The sequence below is a fragment of the Phyllobates terribilis genome, unplaced genomic scaffold (assembly GCF_046119375.1).
Source record: "Phyllobates terribilis strain yellow unplaced genomic scaffold, ASM4611937v1 Scaffold_5__5_contigs__length_657084704, whole genome shotgun sequence".
In the NCBI taxonomy this organism is placed as follows: domain Eukaryota; kingdom Metazoa; phylum Chordata; class Amphibia; order Anura; family Dendrobatidae; genus Phyllobates; species Phyllobates terribilis.
The window spans coordinates 262,194,383-262,216,312 of NW_027362765.1; the positions used below are offsets into that span (position 1 = coordinate 262,194,383).

The 21,930-nt window shown below is 44.4% G+C and overlaps 1 protein-coding gene across 5 annotated transcripts in view; it reads right to left on the minus strand.

Moving 5' to 3' along the window:
• The window catches only part of CARD14 (caspase recruitment domain family member 14), a 160,442-nt gene that overhangs the window by 36,740 nt on the left and 101,772 nt on the right, over positions 1-21,930 (minus strand). For all 5 annotated transcript variants that reach the window (XM_073684112.1, XM_073684109.1, XM_073684111.1 and 2 more), the window contains 4 exons: positions 18,927-19,024; positions 15,907-15,986; positions 10,711-10,774; positions 4,220-4,406 (listed from right to left, as the gene is read on the minus strand). In XM_073684112.1, coding sequence (XP_073540213.1) covers positions 4,220-4,406; positions 10,711-10,774; positions 15,907-15,986; positions 18,927-19,024 — 429 coding nt within the window. The remainder of the gene's footprint in view (positions 1-4,219; positions 4,407-10,710; positions 10,775-15,906; positions 15,987-18,926; positions 19,025-21,930) is intronic.

Genomic DNA, 21,930 nt, shown 5'->3' on the forward strand with positions numbered 1-21,930 from the left:
TATTTAGTGTGGAGGGGGGAATTTATTCAGTGTGAAGGGGAGAGGTTTAATCTGTGGGAGGTGGGTGCAGACACATTATTGGTAGCGAGGGGGAAAATGTCTGCGGACACAGTATGGGAAGTGAGGGTGATGGGATGTGTGTGGACACAGTATGGGCAGTTGGGGGGATGTGTGAGGAGGAAATCTGAGGAGGTAGAGGAAACGTGTAAGGAGACTATTGAGGGGAATAGTGTGAGGAGACAGTATGGGGGAAGAAAAGTGTGAGTGGGCACAGAATAGAGACTGAGTAGTGGGTGGGGGATAGCATGGGGGCACAGTGTAAGTCTACAGCCAGAAGAGAACAGTATGCTAAGGAGGGGGAGTGTGATGAGGGGGCACAGTACAGAGACTGGGCCCTATAGGGGGTACACAGTGTGAGAACAGTGTGAAGAGGTGGCCCAGTATGGAAAGGAGAGGGCAGTGTGGAGAGCATGTACCATAAGTGGGACAGTGTGTGGGTCATATTTTGTGCAGGGAATATAGTGAGGGGCAATTAGTTATTCAGGGGATCAGTCTAGGGCAGATATTTTTATTCAGGAGCATTATAATGCCACTGCTGTCTTTAAGGGCATCGTGTGGGGATGTGCTGCAGAAGACCGGAGAAGATGGAAGTCTCCAGAGACGAGCTGTGGATGAGAAAAGTCATCATGGAGTCTGGACAAGAGGAAGAAAAGAAAGAGAACGACTCCAGAGACAACGTCATCTATAAGGTACCTGGATGTAAATGTTTTTTATGATGCTGACATTTTTATATTTTTATTTATGTTAGGAGCATTAAAGATGTTGTCCATGTTTGTGATGGATCTGCAGTCATTCTATGTGACTACAGATTTCTGAATTCTCACAATGCACACTGCACACTGTCAGGATTCTCTCGTGCTGGTGATTTGCATAAATGCAGTCACGTGCTGACTAGGCATGCGTGGTCTCACTCAATGAAAATGAATTGAGCGAGGCAGGACACGTGTAGTCGGAATGTGGCCAGAAGTATACAAATCTCATACTTGTGGTGACATACTTGTGGTGACATGACCATTCACTTTTGCCACGGAAAGCGAGAATCCTAAAAGTATGCAGTGCATGCGCTGTGAGAATTCAGAGGCCTGCCGTCACACACAGTGACTGCAGACTTTCATTTCAAACCTGGACGATATCTTTAATTATAAAATGAAGCCCTGTAGCCAATCCTAACATTGTGTAATATCCTCACTGTCAGGATTCAGCTCTGCTTGCAGGTTCTATTAGTTATCACATGGCCACTTCACTCATATGCGATTTTCATACTTATGGTCTTGTGACAACGAGCTTTTCTTCTTGCTTCTCTCAGATAGAATTAAGAAGAGCAGCTCGTCGGCATGTGACTAAGGCCACGGCCTCACTATCAGTATTTGGTCAGTATGCAGTCAGTATTTTTTCTCAGGAGTGGGAGCCAAACCAGATGAGGAATAATCAGAGAAAATGTATAATAGAAACAAGTCACCAATTCTGCATTTATGACCCACTCCTGGTTTTGGCTCCCACTACTGAGAAAAAATACTGACCAAATACTGATAGTGGAGCCCTGGCCTTAGTGTGCAAATCGCATGTGCTGGGGAAGGAGCTGGGGAGGGGTGGCACCAAACTGAATTCTTGCCCCGGGGGCTAGAAGACCTAGATACACCTCTGCATGGCCCCATAGAATAACATTGATCAGTCTTCTGCACAAAATTTTAGCAATTAATCGCTTTTTTTTACTATAGCATATTAGAAAACAGTTAGAAATGTAGCAAAGTTACATGTAACCGGTGTGGTAATAGTTTAAAGCAGGGGTCCTCAAACTTTTTAAACAGGGGGCCAGTTCACTGTCCCTCAGACCATTGGAGGGCCGGAATATAGTTTTTAAAAAAAAACTATGAACAAATTCCTATGCACACTGCACATATCTTATTTTGTAGCAAAAAAAACAATACAGGAACAAATACAATATTTAAAATGAAGAACAAGTAAAGTTAAATCAACCGGTATTTCAATAGGTAGGTAACTGTACCCAATAGGCAGCATACGTCCTCAATAGGCAGGTAAATGTACCCAATAGGCAGCATAGGTCCTCAATAGGCAGGTAAATGTCCCCAATAGGCAGGTAAATATCCCCAATAGGCAGCATAGGTCTCCAATAGGCAGGTAAATGTACCCAATAGGCAGCATAGGTCCCCAATAGGCAGGTAAATGTACCCAAAAGGCAGCATAGGTCCCCAATAGGCAGGTAAATGTCCCAAATAGGCAGGTAAATGTCCCAAATAGGCAGGTAAATATCCCCAATAGGCAGCATAGGTCTCCAATAGGCAGGTAAATGTACCCAATAGGCAGCATAGGTCCCCAATATGCAGGTAAATGTTCCCAATAGGCAGCATAGGTCCCCAATAGGCAGGTAAATGTCCCAAATAGGCAGGTAAATGTCCCAAATAGGCAACATAGGTCCCCAATAGGCAGGTAAATATCCCCAATAGGCAAGTAAATGTCCCCAATAGGCAGGTAAATGTCCCCAATAGGCAGCATAGGTCCTCAATAGGCAGGCTGTTTCCCCCTTATAATGCCCTATGCAGGCTGTTCCCCCCTTATAATGCCCCATGCAGGATTTCCCTTTCTCCCACCATATAATGCCCCGTGCAAGATATCACTCCCCTGTCTTTATAATGCCCAATTCAGGATGTCACCCCCCCATATAATGCCCCATGCTGGATGTCACCCCCCATATAATGCCCCATGCAGCATGTCACCCCCCCCCATATAATGCCCCACTCAGGATGTCACCCCCCCCATATAATGCCCCATGCTGGATGTCACCCCCCATATAATGCCCCATTCAGGATGTCACCCCCCCATATAATGCCCCATGCTGGATGTCACCCCCCATATAATGCACCATGCAGCATGTCACCCCCCCATATAATGCCCCATTCAGGATGTCACCCCCCCATATAATGCCCCATGCTGGATGTCACCCCCCATATAATGCCCCATGCAGCATGTCACCCCCCCATATAATGCCCCATTCAGGATGTCACCCCCCCATATAATGCCCCATGCAGCATGTCACCCCCCCCATATAATGCCCCATTCAGGATGTCACCCCCCCATATAATGCCCCATTCAGGATGTCACCCCCCCCATATAATGACCCATGCAGGATATCACTCCCCTGTCTTTATAATGCCCCATGCAGCACGTCACCCCCCCATATAATGCCCCATGATGGATGTCACCCCCCATATAATGCCCCATGCAGCATGTCACCCCCCCATATAATGCCCCATGCAGCACGTCACCCCCCCATATAATGGCCCATGCTGGATGTCACCCCCATATAATGCCCCATGCAGCATGTCACCCCCCCATATAATGCCCCATGCAGCATGTCACCCCCCATATAATGCCCCATTCAGGATGTCACCCCCCCATATAATGCCCCATGCTGGATGTCACCCCCCATATAATGCCCCATGCAGCATGTCACCCCCCCATATAATGCCCCATTCAGGATGTCACCCCCCCCATATAATGCCCCATTCAGGATGTCACCCCCCCCATATAATGCCCCATTCAGGATGTCACCCCCCCATATAATGCCCCATTCAGGATGTCACCCCCCCCCCCCATATAATGCCACATGCAGGATGTCACCCCTAATATTATGTCCCATGCCTCCATACATTAAAAAAAAAATCCAATACTCACCTCCCTCCTTGCCTGCTGCCGCTGCTCAGGTCCGGATTCCAGCGTCTCCGGCGTTGTCCCTCTCTGCGCTCCCTGTGACGGCACTCGGGAGGGCGCGGTGTTGAGACGTCACCGCGCCCTCTGACCTGAGACGTCACAGGGAGCGCAGACCAGGAAGACAGCGGATCTGCGGAGGCACGGGGAGAGGTAAGTATCCAGCTGCCGGGGCTCTGAGAAAGCGGGGGGAAGGGCGGGCGCTGACACCGCTCTCCTCTGCCCACAGCCCGGCGGGCCGGATAAAAGTCCTACGCGGGCCACATGTGGCCCGCGGGCCGTAGTTTGAGGACCCCTGGTTTAAAGTATCTGCTCAGTCAGCTATTGTCTTATGCCTTCCATTAAGCTACATATGCATGGCACCACTTATGTTTTCATTACAATTTTTTCGAAAGGTAGTTTTGATTGCCCCACAGTAAATAATGTAACATACCGCCATGATCTGGACTCCTGGTGTAAGGGACATTTCATCAGCCGCTGACTTCCGAGTAACTTGATGGATAAAGATTCCTGTTCTGTTTCCTCCAATTATGCTTATTTGTTTTAGCAGGTCATCTCCCTGAAAAGCAATTGTTGTCACTCGACTGGACATTCTCTGAGCGTACCTCCTCCGTACAGGGCTGCATGTAAAAGCAGAACACCATAGCTATTATATAGATAATTACAAAAATCAGCGTTAGAATTTATATACAAATGAGGATGAATAACCAATTATAGACTTGAAGCCTCTGTCACTCCAGCTCTATTCCCTGCCCCAGTGCCTAATCCTCGTGCTTAACTGACAGCTTCTATGCTATGTGACTTTAGGCAAAGGAGGCATCAGCCAAGCTCCCTCTGTTGCCTTTTCGATATCCTGCTTTGTTGCCAGAGGCATAGTGTAATAGATTGCCTGTAGGTATATCACTGACAGGCAATAATGCTTTGGTATACTGAGTATGAGGCCACTATCAGTATTTGGTCAGTATTTTTCTCAGGAGTGGGAGCCAAAACCAGGAGTGGGTGATAAATGCAGAATTGGTGAGTTGTTTCTATTACACCTTTTCTCTGATTGCTCCTCACCTGGTTTTGGCTCCCACTCCTGAGAAAAAATACTGACCGAATACTGATAGTGGGGCCGCGGCTTTATATAAGCAATCGTACATTATATTGTGAAGTCCTCTAGTGGGACGAAAAAAAATTAAAGTTCATTAAAGGTCTGGCCACTACTTTTTTATTAATTGCCTATTCTTAGGATTGGTGGTGGTGTGACACCTGACAACCCTGCCGATCAGCTGTTACCAGTGCCAGCGGTGGAGTGAAGTTCTCGGATGCTGCTGGAAAACAACAGCTTTGTCATTTCTATTGTGGCAGCAGCTGAGTACCTCAGATCCACTACTTATTCAAATGAATAGGAGGTGAATCTGTAATATGTACCAACTATAGTTTTAACTGAGCTGCTGAGTTGTGGCAGCATCCGAAAACTATAGGCCACAATCGGTAAAAGCTAAATGATGGGGGCTCAGAGTGTGGCAACCCCAAAATGTGTTTTCAATTAAAAAAAACCATATGCTATTGACGCGCCCCCTGGGACATATTCCTTTTTGAGGGGAATACCCGGCACCGGATCAGATGGGGGGGTTTGTAGTCTCCGAGCGGCTGTGACCCGGCCCGTGCCCAGGGCGTCAAGCTCAGTGTTATGTGGCAGTCCTACAGATGTTATTAAGAGTTCTTTTGTGTCGACTACGCCACCCGTTGTGATGCGGTCACTGTGGCCGCCGCTGCAGCAGGGTCCGCTGAGGCTGATGGTGGGTGCGCAGATTGGTGGGATAACCCCCAACGGGAGGGGTATAGCCTCAGAGGGGACAGGCGCAGAGGATGGGGGTTGTGGTGGTGTAGTGCAGACGGCAGTGAGGACAGAGTCGGGTTGTCCAGTTAAGGGTGTTTACTTACTGCAGAAGTTGTACTGGTCACTCCAGCTGCTAGTGACCACCCGAGCCGTGCTGCGTCCACCAGGTCCTGGATCCAGCCAACCCCCAAACAAGTCCGGAGCGTGGCCCTGAGCTCTCTTTCTGTCCCGTTCTCTGGCCGTCCCCACCAGTAATCCACCTAGGTCCAGCTCCCTCGGGCCTTCTGTTGGGACACCCTTGGCCCTGGGTTCCCTGACCCTTCATGTGGTGTGCCTTCGGGGTGGATGTGATGGGTGACCGTGGCAAACGCTGCCCACGGTCTCCGGTCTCTGGCTGGGGAATGTTTTTACCCCCACCAGCTTGGGTTCCGGTACCCTGATGCCGACTCTTCACCCGGTGCTTTTAGTTGGGATCTCAGAGTCCTTCTCTTCTGTGCTCTGGGTCTCTCTCTTTTCTCCTCTCTCACTCTGGGTCTTTGTCTTTCTTCTCTCCTCTGCTCCTGACTTGTTCTCTGCAGCTGACTGACTCTCTGCATCTGATCCTCTGCATCTGACCCTGATCTTAGTTGGTGCCCACCTTATATACACCCTCTATGTGTGAGCTCAGGTGACCAGCACCCAATGAGCTCCTATCTTTACCCAGGCTGCTCCCCCTATCTGCCCCTACACTACATGGGATGTACCACCCCCCTCCCACTCCAGCCAGGAACAGACTCGGTCGTACCTGCACATTTCTAAGTGGGAGTACCGTCGGCCTGTTCCCCGGAAATGGGATGTGTGTAGTGCATGCAGCCTACCGAGCTCAGTTCCACACTCCATCCTTACCCGGGAGTGGAATATCACACCTCTGGGTTGAGGTGCAATACTCCTGTAGCAGCCGAATCCTCAGGGTGCTACATTCCCCCCTGGTAAATCACAGCACGTCCTCGGGCTGTAAAGACAAAAACACCAAAACATACAAAAATTTTTTTTTCATATAAACATAATAAAACATATAAAACATTATATATATAAAACTTTTCATATAAACATTCTCGTAGTCGTTTCTTGTTTCAGGTTCCTCCTCCGGACACTATGCAACGTGTGTCCGGGAAAAGTGCGACAGTCTCTTAGAAAAACTGGTTTTCCTATAAAACCGGTAGGGGGCGCTTTAGGAAGCGCAACTATATACAGGGGAAGTTGGCCGCTCTCAGTCCTCGGCCAGGTAGAGGGAAGGGAATGGCTGCTCACAGTCCTCAGCCTGTGGGATTAAGGGGTTAACGGGTAAACAGTTCACTCAGCTGGTCCCAACGGGGACTATATATAAGTATCAACAGTTTCTTTGGTACCCGGTCGGGTAACTATTTACATCACTTGCTCTGCCGCACTCAACGGCGTCTTCCTCCTGCTCTTTGCTTACAGCTGGTTGTTACTTCAGACCCATCCGGGTCCTCTTGCTCCTCCTCCTCGCACCGCAACTCCTCCTCCGTCAGGCGGTGTACGTGGAGGGCGTAAGGTCCTTTGGCACACTCGTGCCGGGTGAAGGTGACCTCGTCTCCGATGTAGAGGTCACGACCTCTGTGCCCCTCCGGCAGATGGGACTCCACGTCTCTGCGCGTGACAAAGACGTCGCCGGGGGTGTTGTTGTCTCTGATGAAGCCCCACCCGTGCTGCTGGTTAAACTTGATTACAGTCCCGGTGGTACGGGGACTGTGCGCTGCACGGGGGTCCCTCCTGGTCCGCCTCTTTTGCTCGGCGCTCCTTATTTGGGCCTGTTGTTCCCGGACCCGCCTCTCTCTCCGCTCCCTCGCAAACTCCTCGAGCTGTTGGCGGCAGCACTCCGCACGCTCTGCTGCAGCTGCCCTAGTTTCCTGAGTGAACCCCATTAGATCTTCTCCGGTGGGGTCCCACTCAAACTGTGCTTCCGCTAGCGGGGGCGAGATCCTTATTACGGGCTTCGGAGCCGGAATCAGGGGTGCACACATGGCCCCAACCCTCCTCTGGTGCTCCAGTTCGTAATACTTCTGGGGCCAGATGAAAGGCTGCCCGTCCGGCCACGTGTGCTGGGCAAACAAGTCCTCTCCCAGACGCGGCACCCTTGGTTTTACGGGCGCGGGCGCGGTGGTGGTGGCGCCCGGGTTGCCCAGGCCTTGCGGCCAGGCCTGGGGCACCTGGAAGGTGAAGGGTACCGTTAGGACGGCGGCGCCCTGGGCTACCTGGCCTTGCGACCAGGCCGGAGGCTCCGCGGAGGTAGGGGGCGCTGTTGGTGATGCGGCACCCGGGGGTACTAGGCCTTGCGACCAGGCTGGTGGTACTTCCTGCTTGGTCACGCTCGGGGTCGAGGCGTGTGACGTCACAGGGGTCGCGGCGGCGGCTTCCGGTTGGGGCCTAGTCTGCGTCGGTGACATGGCGTTTTCGGGCACAGCAGGGGGACTTTCGGGCTCTGCGACGGGGAGCTGGGGCAGGTAAGCGGTGTCACGGCTTGGGGTATAGGCGTCCCCTTTACCTGCCTCCATGCGTTCGGCTCCCTCCTCGGCGCCGTCTCCGGCCTTGGGTCCTCCCGCGCCATCCTCAGAGGCGGTCTCCTTCCTCATCTCGGCTGGCGTGCTCCGGGTCTTGGTTTCAGCTTGCGTCTTGGTTTCAGCTTGCTGGGCCATCTCCCGGCTCCATTCCGCCAATATCTCGCGCTGTACCCGGGCCATCCTCCGTGCGAGGCCCTCCAGGGCAGTCTGTGCACACTCCCGGTCTCGGGGGAGCTGTGCAAGGACCTCCACTAGGCCTAGTGGGGTCGTGGTGTCCAGCAGGCTCCTGACCAACGGGTCGGTGCTGCTCTGCTCTTCTTCCAGCAGGCTCCTGGCCAGCGGGCCGGTGCTGCTCTGCTCTCTGGACATCTCCGGGTGAGCTTTTCTGCTGCTCCTCTCCAGGCTTCCTGCCTCCGGGTGCGCTCGCTCCAGACTGCTCCAGGCGGCACCCATTTTCGCTCTTTTCTTTCGTCTCCTCCCACTTCGAGGGCGGTCCCGGGGCAACTCGGTGACTGTCAGCTCCAGGGGTAGTTCTTTCACGCTGACAGACACCTCCAGCATCACAGTCTCTGTTGGTGGGGGCGGTTTCCACTTTTGGCGCCATTTTCTGTCCTGGCCCACGATGGGAGGCGGCCTCCTGCCCTCCTTTGGCACGCCCATAATGGCGTCCGCTGCTCTTCCAAGGCGGGAAATCTGCGGTTTTGGCGGGAAGCGTCGCCCAGTGGCGGGAAACTCTGCAGATGGCGGGAACAAGTTGGAAATGGCGGACAATCGGCGGGAAACGACTGGTGATGGAGTCCGATGGCGTGGACCCTCCGGAACCGGCGGGAGACTTCTTTCTGAGGTAAACTTGCACTTTTCTTCAGGCACGCAGTACCCGGGTGTTGCGGGCACGTAATCCTGCCGACTACGCCAAAGTTGACGCGCCCCCTGGGACATATTCCTTTTTGAGGGGAATACCCGGCACCGGATCAGATGGGGGGGTTTGTAGTCTCCGAGCGGCTGTGACCCGGCCCGTGCCCAGGGCGTCAAGCTCAGTGTTATGTGGCAGTCCTACAGATGTTATTAAGAGTTCTTTTGTGTCGACTACGCCACCCGTTGTGATGCGGTCACTGTGGCCGCCGCTGCAGCAGGGTCCGCTGAGGCTGATGGTGGGTGCGCAGATTGGTGGGATAACCCCCAACGGGAGGGGTATAGCCTCAGAGGGGACAGGCGCAAAGGATGGGGGTTGTGGTGGTGTAGTGCAGACGGCAGTGAGGACAGAGTCGGGTTGTGCAGTTAAGGGTGTTTACTTACTGCAGAAGTTGTACTGGTCACTCCAGCTGCTAGTGACCACCCGAGCCGTGCTGCGTCCACCAGGTCCTGGATCCAGCCAACCCCCAAACAAGTCCGGAGCGTGGCCCTGAGCTCTCTTTCTGTCCCGTTCTCTGGCCGTCCCCACCAGTAATCCACCTAGGTCCAGCTCCCTCGGGCCTTCTGTTGGGACACCCTTGGCCCTGGGTTCCCTGACCCTTCATGTGGTGTGCCTTCGGGGTGGATGTGATGGGTGACCGTGGCAAACGCTGCCCACGGTCTCCGGTCTCTGGCTGGGGAATGTTTTTACCCCCACCAGCTTGGGTTCCGGTACCCTGATGCCGACTCTTCACCCGGTGCTTTTAGTTGGGATCTCAGAGTCCTTCTCTTCTGTGCTCTGGGTCTCTCTCTTTTCTCCTCTCTCACTCTGGGTCTTTGTCTTTCTTCTCTCCTCTGCTCCTGACTTGTTCTCTGCAGCTGACTGACTCTCTGCATCTGATCCTCTGCATCTGACCCTGATCTTAGTTGGTGCCCACCTTATATACACCCTCTATGTGTGAGCTCAGGTGACCAGCACCCAATGAGCTCCTATCTTTACCCAGGCTGCTCCCCCTATCTGCCCCTACACTACATGGGATGTACCACCCCCCTCCCACTCCAGCCAGGAACAGACTCGGTCGTACCTGCACATTTCTAAGTGGGAGTACCGTCGGCCTGTTCCCCGGAAATGGGATGTGTGTAGTGCATGCAGCCTACCGAGCTCAGTTCCACACTCCATCCTTACCCGGGAGTGGAATATCACACCTCTGGGTTGAGGTGCAATACTCCTGTAGCAGCCGAATCCTCAGGGTGCTACACTATTTCCCCAATCATATCAACTTACATAATAATGTTAATGTGTTATTTAACTGCAACTGCAAATGCTGCACAATGGGTAAAACACATATTACGCAGAGTTACTGGTGACCTTTGCTAATTCATTATATATAATAAGTTCATTATAATTGGTGGTGATGGTGAACTTTAATATTATTTTAGGGAAACTTTCTCATTTGCCTCTTTATTTTATATCTGTAGGATGTAAAACCAACCTTGTTTAGTAAGTGCATGGCATTATTATTCACTATATTGTTTGGAAAATTAACCACATTAGTCCATCTGGCCCAAAGTTTAGGTTCTTCATCACTGCCATAATTATTTTGAAAAGTGAAAGACAGTCATGTCTATAAAAAAAAGTTTACAAACCTTTCAAGGTAACCAAGATCCAAACTTCTATCACTTATATTCAAGTGTGAAAATAGTTCGAGACCTACAATAAAAGGTAACGATTATTGTACTATTCCTGTATGAAGTTACAGAATACTAATTGAGTTAAGGTTTTCTAATTTACTTTGTATTAGAGCAGCCCTACTACACAATTAATGTATGAACAATGAAATAAAAACTGTAATATGTGAAAGATTCTTCTCACCCATCATTTTTGGCTTTGTAGATTAATGCCACTATCCATATAAATGAACATAGTATACACAAGTCGACCCTGTATAAGCACAAAGCAAAGAAACTTGCTGAAAGACTGGACACTGCCAGAATCAGCCACAATATACCAACTAATAAAAATGAACATAGTAGGGAGCATTTACATTATCCTGCTGATCATGAAGAATCTAAGAGATTAGTATATGTGTGTGTATATGAATTACCAAAATTACAGGATTGATCGACATGTTAATGATATGCAAATAATTAAAAAATGGAAACAAACTTTTCGAAACATTTTGATTTGGTGCAATACGGTGGCTCAGTGGTTAGCATGGTTGCTTTGCAACGCTGGGGTCCTTGGTTCAATTCCTGCCAAGGACAACATGTGCAAGGAGTTTTGTTTGTTCTCCCCGTGTTTGCGTTGGTTTCTTCCCACACTCCAAAGACATACTTATAAGGAATGTAGATTGTGAGCCCCAATGGGAACAGTGCTGATAATGTCTGTAAAGCGCTGTGGAATTAATGGTGCTATATAAGCAAGTAAAATAACTACTTTTAATCATTATTGGTTATGAGCGTGTGTGTGGCACAGAGAAATGCACACACTTGCACACCTTGGCTACTATCAGTTGGGTTATTAATGGTTTTCTGTGGAATGTTCTGCCACACTGAATGCACTTGGATATTAAAATCTTCAAGATACGAGTTGCAGTTGCTTACTAATGACGTCCTAGGTGTGCTCGATGGAAGATAAGTCCGGAAATGCTGCAGGCCATGGTAACACGTTTAGGCCATGCGGGCTGCTCAAAGTAGTACGAGCAACATGCGGCATATGTTGTCAAGTTGAAAAATAGCTCATGAGACACTCTGGGGAAATGGCTGTTCCATAACCAAATCAATGTAACGCCGAGCTGTTAGTGTACCTGGAATGAAGACTAGAGGCTACCATACATTATGCCACCCCAAACCATAATCCCAGGAGCAGGACCAGTGTGGCATTTCCTCATTAAGGTTTCTACATTGATCTCATACCACTGCTCTCAAAGGCTACCTTGGTGTAAAGAAAGACGGCAATGGAGGTATATCCTTTTTAGCAATGAGTTCCGCATTTGTCCTGGATGTAATATTAGCCAGAGGTTAGTTTGGAGATCATGTTTGCAATGCCATGGAAAGACCTACTGGAGGGTACACATTATTGGTCCTACTTCCAGGATTATAGTGTGGGGTGGCATAATGTGCGGTAGCTGGACCCTTTTCATCTTCAGTCTAGGTACACTAGCAGCTCAACATTACATTGACTAGGTCATGGAACTAGTGGTATGGTAATTTCTCCAAAGTGTCCCAGTAGCCATTTCTCAAAATGACATCATCACCAGATTGTATATTACCCGTGCTACTGCGAGCAGCATATGCAGTCAACATGTGCTTCCATGTCAGGCAGTATCTCCAGAGTTGTCTCCCATCAAGCACATCTGAGATGCCATTGGTCGACAATTGCGAAGGGAGTTGCCAGCAGCGGATCTTGATAATCTGTGAAAGTATTTTTGCACCTAGAGTTTATATTATGGTATGGTAAATTGCAATGTTTCAAAAATGTTGGTTACATTCCTTTATCATTTGCATTTCTGTAATATGTCTATAGATCCTGTGATTTTCATGATTCCTACTTGATGCTGCAATCAATTTCAATATTGAGGGGTGTGTAAATGTATAAACACACACACACATATATATATATATATATATATATATATATATATATATATATATATATATATATATATATATATATATATATATATATACATATACAATGGGTACGGAAAGTATTCAGACCCCTTTAAATTTTTCACTCTTTGTTTCATTGCAGCCATTTGGTAACTTCTAAAAAGTTCATTTTTTTGTCATTAAAGTACACTCTGCACCCCATCTTGACTGAAAAAAAACAGAAATGTAGAAATTTTTGCAAATTTATTAAAAAAGAAAAACTGAAATATCACATGGTCATAAGTATTCAGACCCTTTGCTCAGACACTCATATTTAAGTCACATGCTGTCCATTTCCTTGTGATCCTCCTTGAAATGGTTATACTCCTTTATTGGAGTCCAGCTGTGTTTAATTAAACTGATAGGACTTGATTTGGAAAGGCACAAACCTGTCTATATAAGACCTCACAGGTCATAGTGCATGTCAGACCAAATGAGAATCATGAGTTCAAAGGAACTGCCCAAGGAGCTCAGAGACAGAGTTGTGGCAAGGCACAGATATGGCCAAGGTTACAAAAGAATTTCTGCATTACTCAAGGTTCCTAAGAGCACAGTGGCCTCCATAATCCTTAAATGGAAGAAGTGTGGGACCACCAGAAGTCTTCCTAGACCTGGGCGTCCAGCCAAACTGAGCAACCGAGGGAGAAGAGCCTTGGTGAGAGAAGTAAAGAAGAACCCCAAGATCACTGTGGCTGAGCTTCAGAGATGCAGTAGGGAGATGGGAGAAAATTCCACAAAGTCAACTATCACTGCAGCCCTCTACCAGTCGGGCTTTTATGACAGAGTGGCCCGACGGAAGCCTCTCCTCAGTGCAAGACATATGAAAGCCCTCATAGAGTTTGCTCAAAAACACATAAAGGACTCCCAGACTATGAGAAATAAGATTCTCTGGTCTGATGAGACAAAGATAGAACTTTTTGGTGATAATTCTAAGCGGTATATGTGGAAAAAAACAGGCACTGCTCATCACCTGCCCAATACAATCCCAACAGTGAAACATGTTGGTGGCAGCATCATACTATGGGGTGTTTTTCAGCTGCAGGGACAGGACGACTGGTTGCAATTGAAGGAAACATGAATGCAGCCAAGTACTGAGATATCCTGGATGAAAACCTCTTCCAGAATGCTCTGGACCTCAGACTTGGCCGAAGGTTCACCTTCCAACAAGACAATGACCCTAAGCACACAGCTAAAATAACAAAGGAGTGGCTTTGAAACAACTCTGTGACCATTCTTGACTTGCCCAGCCAGAGCCCTGACCTAAACCCAATTGAGCATCTCTGGAGAGACCTGAAAATGGCTGTCCACCAACGTTCTCCATCCAACCTGACGAAACTGGAGAGGATCTGCAAGGAAGAATGGCAGAGAATCCCCAAATCCAGGTGTGAAAAACTTGTTGCATCATTCCCAAGAAGACTCATGGCTGTACTAGCTCAAAGGGTGTTTCTACTCAATACTGAGCAAAGGGTCTGAATACTTATGACCATGTGATATTTCAGTTTTTTTTCAGTCAAGATGGGGTGCAGAGTGTACTTTAATGAGAAAAAAAATGAACTTTTTAGAATTTACCAAATGGCTGCAATAAAACAAAGAGTGAAAAATTTAAAGGGGTCTGAATACTTTCCGTACCGACTGTATATCTACACACACCTATGTATGTACATACTGTATATATATTTATTTATGTAAAATATATATATGCATGTATATGTAAACATGTTTGTGTAATGTGCACGAGTAAATAATGTGTATAAATATGTATATTTTGTATGAAGATGAATGTAATGAGTACACATGTGTATTTCTGAACTTTTCCTTCTGGCTTGACAAAACCAAAAATGTATATTGAAAGATGATTAGCTTTTAAAATAATAGTTTTGGTATATTCTTTTAGAAGAGGTTTATGCCATATGTGTCTATGTGTAGAAAAAAACAGTATTATGTACAATTTATCATGCACAATTATTAGGCAATTGAGTATTTTGACCATTTCATCATTTTTATGCAGCTTTTTGAATTTCAAGCTGTATAAATTTGAATGCTTATTGAATGAAGCAGATCAGGTGATGTGTATTTGTGTAAGGAGAGAGGGGGCGGCCTAAGGATACAACACCTTTTATTAAAACTCTGAAAAGTCAAAAATGGATAAAAGTCTCACAGAGGGATATAGCCCTCTTGAAATTGCTAATATAATGGGGTGTGATCACAGAATCATCAAAAGTTTTATTTTAAATCAACAGTTTCGCAAAAAATGTCTAATCAGAAAATAATTGAAATATTTATTTTAGTGGAATTTTGTATTACCATTACTACAAATTAAAAAAGTAACAGATTGAGACAATTTAAGAAAGCTGTAGATGTGTGATGTTAGTGAAGTGGATTTCCACACTGAATGCTGATCCTAGGAAAAGGAAATCTTAGCGAAAACTGTGTCGTACAAACATTCAAATACAAAAAATGTCTAAAATAAATAGATTTGTTATTTAGTTTACATAATTTTTGTAATTTGAGATAGAAATCTGTCTGTAAATATGCAAATTGCCTTTTCAGAGAAAAAGAGGACTTGTACTCTATAGCGCCACCTATTGGAAGCAGCAATCCTACAAATCACAATCAACCCTTTAGGCAATTTGCATATTAAATTTCCCAGAGGAGCATTGCATGGCGAATAAGCCTCCTTATCTTGGCGTGCCAGAGCCGGTGTGTCACTCTCCATAAGGAGAAACGTTATCCCTTAGACCTCAGTCCAGAGCCTCTCATCTAGCCAAATCAGTTCTCATACTTTGCACTGACGAGGGCCAACAGCCTGAAACACCGTGTCTGCAAATTGAGATTCTGATTTGGCTTTTATTCTAAGTCATATTGCACAACTCATTAAAGGGTTGATTGTGACTTGTAGGATTGCTGTTTCCAATAGGTGGCGCTATAGAGTACAAGTTCTCTTTTTCTCTGAAGAGGCAATTTGCATATTAAATTTCCCAGAGGAGCATTGCATGGTGAATAAGCCTCCTTACCTTGACGTGCCAGAGCCGGTGTGTCACTCTCCACAAGGAGAAATGTTACCCTTAGACCTCTGTCTGTAAATACACACTTGAATACTGGTACCAAGTAATGATTTTCTGAGTGGGTATTTTTGTGACCAACTCATACCACAAAGTGAACTAACCGGTTTAAATTTTCAATCCAGTTTACCTTTCTTGTACTCGGTTTCATATTCAAAGTCTACCACTGTTCTTTCTGTCTCAAGAAGATCAGGAAGTTCATTGGAACAACTGTTGTGAACGAAATGAAAAACAGCAACAATTCTTATATGGTATTTGCTTGATATTATAATCGTATTAATTTAGTTTTAACATTTGCATGTAATAAAAGTTACTTACACACTATGATAAACAGAACTGAAATTATAGGTCCACCCATGCAACCAACTTTTATTATTAGGGACTTTTGACCAGTCTTCCAAATATTAATAGATTTGTCTGTTGCTTGAGCAATTAATTTTAATTGCAATTATAATCATATGTAAACTTTAACACCTTCCTTAAATCTGACCTACATGTATGGCACCTGTTGGGTGTATGCATGTTATGGCATTGAGCCCACTCCATACATTGCTGGAAGGCTTGGACTGGCCAACAGGAGAATCCTCCGGTGGGCTCCTGTACAAGAGTGGGCCACCACCCTCTTATATGAGCAGTACTTGGCACTATATACTTTAATCACTATGTACAGACATAGGCAGCATCTTATTCATGTAACAATCTACCCAGTTCAATGTTCTATAAATTTATGATTGAGGATAATGTCACATTTTCAGGTAGCTGAAAAGTTGGGCCCTGGAGTTGGTTACTGGTGGGCTCTTGGCACCTCAGTCTGACACTGATCGCTGGTGCCGGCTGCTAACAGCAGCGACTGGAGCAAATTGTTGGGTTGCCATTAGGCTGCCATGGTAGGCATCTAACTGAAGGCTGCTGTTGCCTCCATCTTTTTTAACCTGTGATTGGACTTCATAAGAGATTATACACTTCACTATATATTGCAAAATACTGCAAAGTCCAAATTGGATTTAAAATAGTAAAAAAAATAAAATTCAGAAATAAAGAAATTAAAAAATAAAAAATAATAATTTAGTATTGCTATGTCTTCAAAAGTCTTATCTATCAAAGTATAAAAAATTTTAACCTGCTGAAAACCTCCCCAAAAAAATAAATGCAAACATTACAGTTTTTGATTGATGCTCCTCACCCAATAAAATGCAACAAAAAGCAATCAAAACATATATGACACAAAATAACAACAATAAAACTGACAGATTGACACCGAAAAAACAAGCCCTTCCACAATTCCATCAGCAGAAAAATAAAAAAAGTTATCGATCTCAAAAACTGGCGACACAAAGAAAAAAAAAAGTTTCATTATAAATTTCTGAAACGTATTAATTAATAAAATAAGAAAGTAATCGACATGTTTGGTATCGCTATAATCGTGGTGACCTGAAGAATCATATTATCAGGTTATTTTTACAGAACTGAATGACGTAAAAATAAAACCCCCAAAAACAATGGCAGAATTACTCGTACTTCAAAAGCCCTCTTGTGGGTATGTCGAAGGAAAAATAAAAAAGTTAGGACTCTTTGAATAAGGAAAGGAAAATAGCAAAATTGCAAAACTAAAAACATTGGCTGCTACAGGAATGGGTTAATATATAAACGCTGATATTATATTATATTAATTTTTTACAGTAGCTTCATCATCTTTTTGAAAAGTGGTTGGAGCTTCGCAAGAGGGGGCATTAACTTGCACGGCTCAACAGATTCACTATAATTTACGACACAAAAGTTGCATAAATTATAACAGAAATGTTCTTTAGTCCCCCCAGTTATACCATTTTTTTTTTTAAAGAATCTATACTGTGAAACATTCCTAGAACTGTGTCCCTAGAGCTAAAATTGTGAGATTCAGATTGACTATAGGTACTTATCTGCAAGTATGAAACCTTGTTCACACGTTGCGTTCCAAATGCATTTTCTGGAAAATTGGTGCATTTTTTGCAGTTGCAATTAAAAACTCAGCAAAAAATATGCACCACGGCTGCACTGTGTGAACGCAGCCTTAAAAAGGTACTGTAGATAATTCACAAACTGATGTCTCCCTGCTACAGAAACAAAACTATTGCAAGTAAAATCAGTTGTGCTTTATTTAGTATTTACTTTTAGTATTACTTTATTTTTGCTTTCCAAAATAGATTAAAAAAAACAAAGCCATACCCAAACCCAAGAAACACTACAAATTAAATTGCTTTGTATGTAATGTATTTTATATTTCATTATAGACACTTTAGTGTAACATGTGGCTGCAGCATTTTTTGCTTAAAAAGTGACATTAAACTGAAGCTAGCAAAGAAAAGGTTCAAAATGCAGTTTATTAATCTAGCCTAAAATTGCAAAAAAAAATTCAAAAAATAGGGCATTTTTTTTACTAGGTCTTAACTATTTATTTATTTGAATACTCATGTGTGAAAATCCAATTTATAACTAGCTGTATTGAGGATAAATTAACAGAGAGCTTTTAAAGGGGTATTCCTAGAATTGAAAGTTGTCCCTTATTCATAGAATAACTTACTGAACACTAGGGATATCACCACTGAGATGCCCATCGATCCCAAGAAAGGGACTCGGTATCCCAAAAATGGGTGTAGAATCCATGGCAGTCTGCTCAACTTTCACTTCATCCATTGTCTGTGGGACTGCCGGAGAAAGTTGAATACAGCACTGGACTATTTCCACCAGATCCATAAACAATGAATGGAGCAGAGGTTGAGCAAGGTTCTACAGAGCTATATTCTCAGGATCACTACCAGGAAATCAACCACTTTTTACTGTTCTATGAGTGGATCTAAGTCTTGGCTGCAGCAGGGACCTCTCCCTTCTGAACTGTCTGCAGTGTGACAAAAAACTTCAATAATCATTCTCAGAAGTAGCTCATTACATCTTGAGACAAGCTCATCAGAGCTGAAACGTCCCATGGGTAAATAAAAGGTTCCTTTCACTGGGTGTGAGGCCTCACTCTACATATTAGACAACAATTATTATGGTAGTTTATTTTTCTTTTTTTATTACTCATATCAATAATTACATCCTAATGGTGATATGGTAAGAATGGTAACATCCAAAGGCGTAAAATCTGCTTTTACATGTGTTTGAGCCACTAACCTTTTAGAAAGATCAGGGAGATAATCATCATGAAGGGTACTGCAAGAAATACGGCCACCAATGTCACTGTTTGCCTGACAACCTAGGTCCTGCCAAGACTAAAATAGAATGATAAAAAGATGATTAGATGACATGACCAAGTGCAAGTCAAAATGGAATTTGCTGTTGCTAGTATTGCACTATATTCATACAGATTTATCATATTTAAACCCGCCTGAATGATAATATGCCAAATAAGAAAATCTTTTAAAGCGGCAATGATTGATTAGTAACTAGGGATGAGCAACGTTCGTACCGGACAGTTACTGTCCTATGCTAAACGCCGAACTCGGACTTTCCTTGGAAGTCTGTTGCAATGTTCAGAGTTCCTGGGGGAAGTCCGTTGCAGAGAGAGAATTTTCCGGTTCAAAAGTCCTGGTCCACATTGTTTTCAATAGGGTTCGGGTTCTGGCTCAAGTTCGGGTACAGTTCTGGTACCTGATCCGAACTATGAAATAAAGTTTGGGTCAGGTACCAGAACCCGAACTTTTACGGGTCCGCTCATCCCTTGGTAACACATTTTTCAGTCTTATAACATAACAAATGTACATCTTTGCTACAAGATTCTCGATATGTTCACATCTTAGAATAGATTGTTAAGTCTAAATTCAGCTTAAGCCCAAGTTTCCTGCACAAAAGGGATTAAAATAACATATGTGAAGTAAAAATGGTTAACATGCTGGGTCCTTAAGGTAGCAAAGGAAAAAATGTACTGGTACTACAGGCTGCAGAACATCTTTCTCTTGCTTTTCCATCTGTGACTGTTGACTGCTCAGACACACACATATTGCACCATCCTCTATTAACTGCTCAGACAAGTTTAGAGGTTCTGTACTTGATTTACTGAGATGATGCATTGCCATTATAATCCATGAGCGTGCATGGTTAGGTGAAGGAATAAGCAGGATTCTTGACATCCTAGACATCTGAAGTAGTACCTATGGACACACTCAATATATATCTTTCACAGCCAGTGGTCCGTTTAATGGTGAGCACTGAAAGGAATTATAAAACCAGCAAAGCTAATGAGGTGGCTGGTCTTATTATAAAGATTATTTCCATATTATGTTCTCATTGTCATGCTATTGTGCAAGGGGATGAATATGCGTAATTAATAAATGCACTAACACTATGTACACACAGACGGAAAGAAAGAGATAGTTATGCATGACTCAGATTGGGTAGGAAACAACCCTGCCCAAACATATTAATAGTCTAGAAAGAGAAACGATGGATTCGCCACCCTCCTCTCTGTAGTCCTGCTCATGTTGCAGAGAAGCAGGACAGCCACTTTCTGATTCTTTCCCCTACTTTTTAATGAATTGTCAAGTGCTGACATTGCATTACGCACATGATGAATATGATGAGAAATAACAATGCAACCGGCAACTCAATATCATTTATTAAGCAGCTGATTTTCCCTTCCACACATGATGCTATATTTTAGAACTATAGCGCCATGGATGTTTTATATCTGAACTTTTCGAAAACATTTGATACAGTGTCACATAAAAGGTTGGTACATAAAATGAGAACAATGTGTAGAATTAAAAAAAGCAAAGATTTCCAACGAGTTCAAATTAAAATTCAATCACTAAACTTAAACAGCCTTTCTAAAATTATAGCTTCTTCCTAAGCATTTTAACATACAGAACATAAGAACATAAATCTGTCCTTAGACATGGCACAACGTATAAGTAATTGAGTTCACAACTGTCTCAGAGATAGGAAACAGAGAGTGGTTATTAATAGAACTCACTCTGATTTGGTTACAGTTAATAGCAGAGTACTACAGTGGTCAGTATTGGGCCCTCTTTTTAATATATTTATTAAGGTACTTGCTGAGGGCACACAGAGTATAATGTCAGTATTTGCAGATGATACTAAACTCTGTAAGCTAATCACAACAGAGGTGGATACTATAACCCCTTCCCAACATAGGATGTACTAATATGTCCTATGTGGTTTGTGGGTGTATTGAGTGGGCTCAGCTATGTCACATGCAAATGGTTTTGATTTACAAAAAAAGCCTGCCATATAAAACATTTGACAATCCTAAAAACATAATTGTCTACCAGAACACAGAAATACAATAGCATCTAATGATAATGTTGTGTTATTGAGCATAGGAACATGACCTGCCCATATATAATCTGAAGTTAACATCCCATCTGTTTCTAATAGGCATTGCAGCATTGTTTATATGATGGAGGCATACAGATGTAGCAAAGGTTATCGTGACTCACAATTTAAAAATAATAAGGTTGGCCACTTTATTTTAACAGATGTGTTAAGGACATAATTTTGTGATCACTTACTATAATATAAGTATTACAGGTTCTTCTCCTGAACTTGCTAGTGCAGATTTCCTCACAGACTGAGCAAGTCTCATGTCCATGAAATGGCTGTAGGTGGAGGCGCATGTGACCAAACATGTCCATCAGCCTCATCTACTTGTAAAGAAGCTTTCCTATATAAGATGTTTTTCAATTGGAGGAAGCAAATGGAATAATCTGGTCACATGCTCCTTCTTCAGCAGCCATTTTATGGACCGGAGAGCTGTACAGTCTGTGGGGAAGGCTGCACCAGGAAGTGGAGGAGAACCTGTCATACTAAATTTTGTATACACTTAATCACTTAATATTACATATGTTAAAATAAAGATAAAGTATCCAACCCCTTTAAGAGATAAGTCATTAAGAGATGACAATTTACACTTGCCGTATAAATTGTATAAGTCATTAAGAGATGTAAATTTACACTTGCTGTGATTTTCCAGTACTGTGTTACCTGAGTCAAGGCAACCTTTGCTAGATCTGTACCTCCAATTGTCCCCATACACTCATTTGGCTGACTTTGGCAATGCAGTTAGGTTGAAAGTAATAGAGTTGTATGATAATAGGAAATCATAAATTCACATCCACTGTGCAATATATTTTTGTATATGTACAACATCATCCAAAAA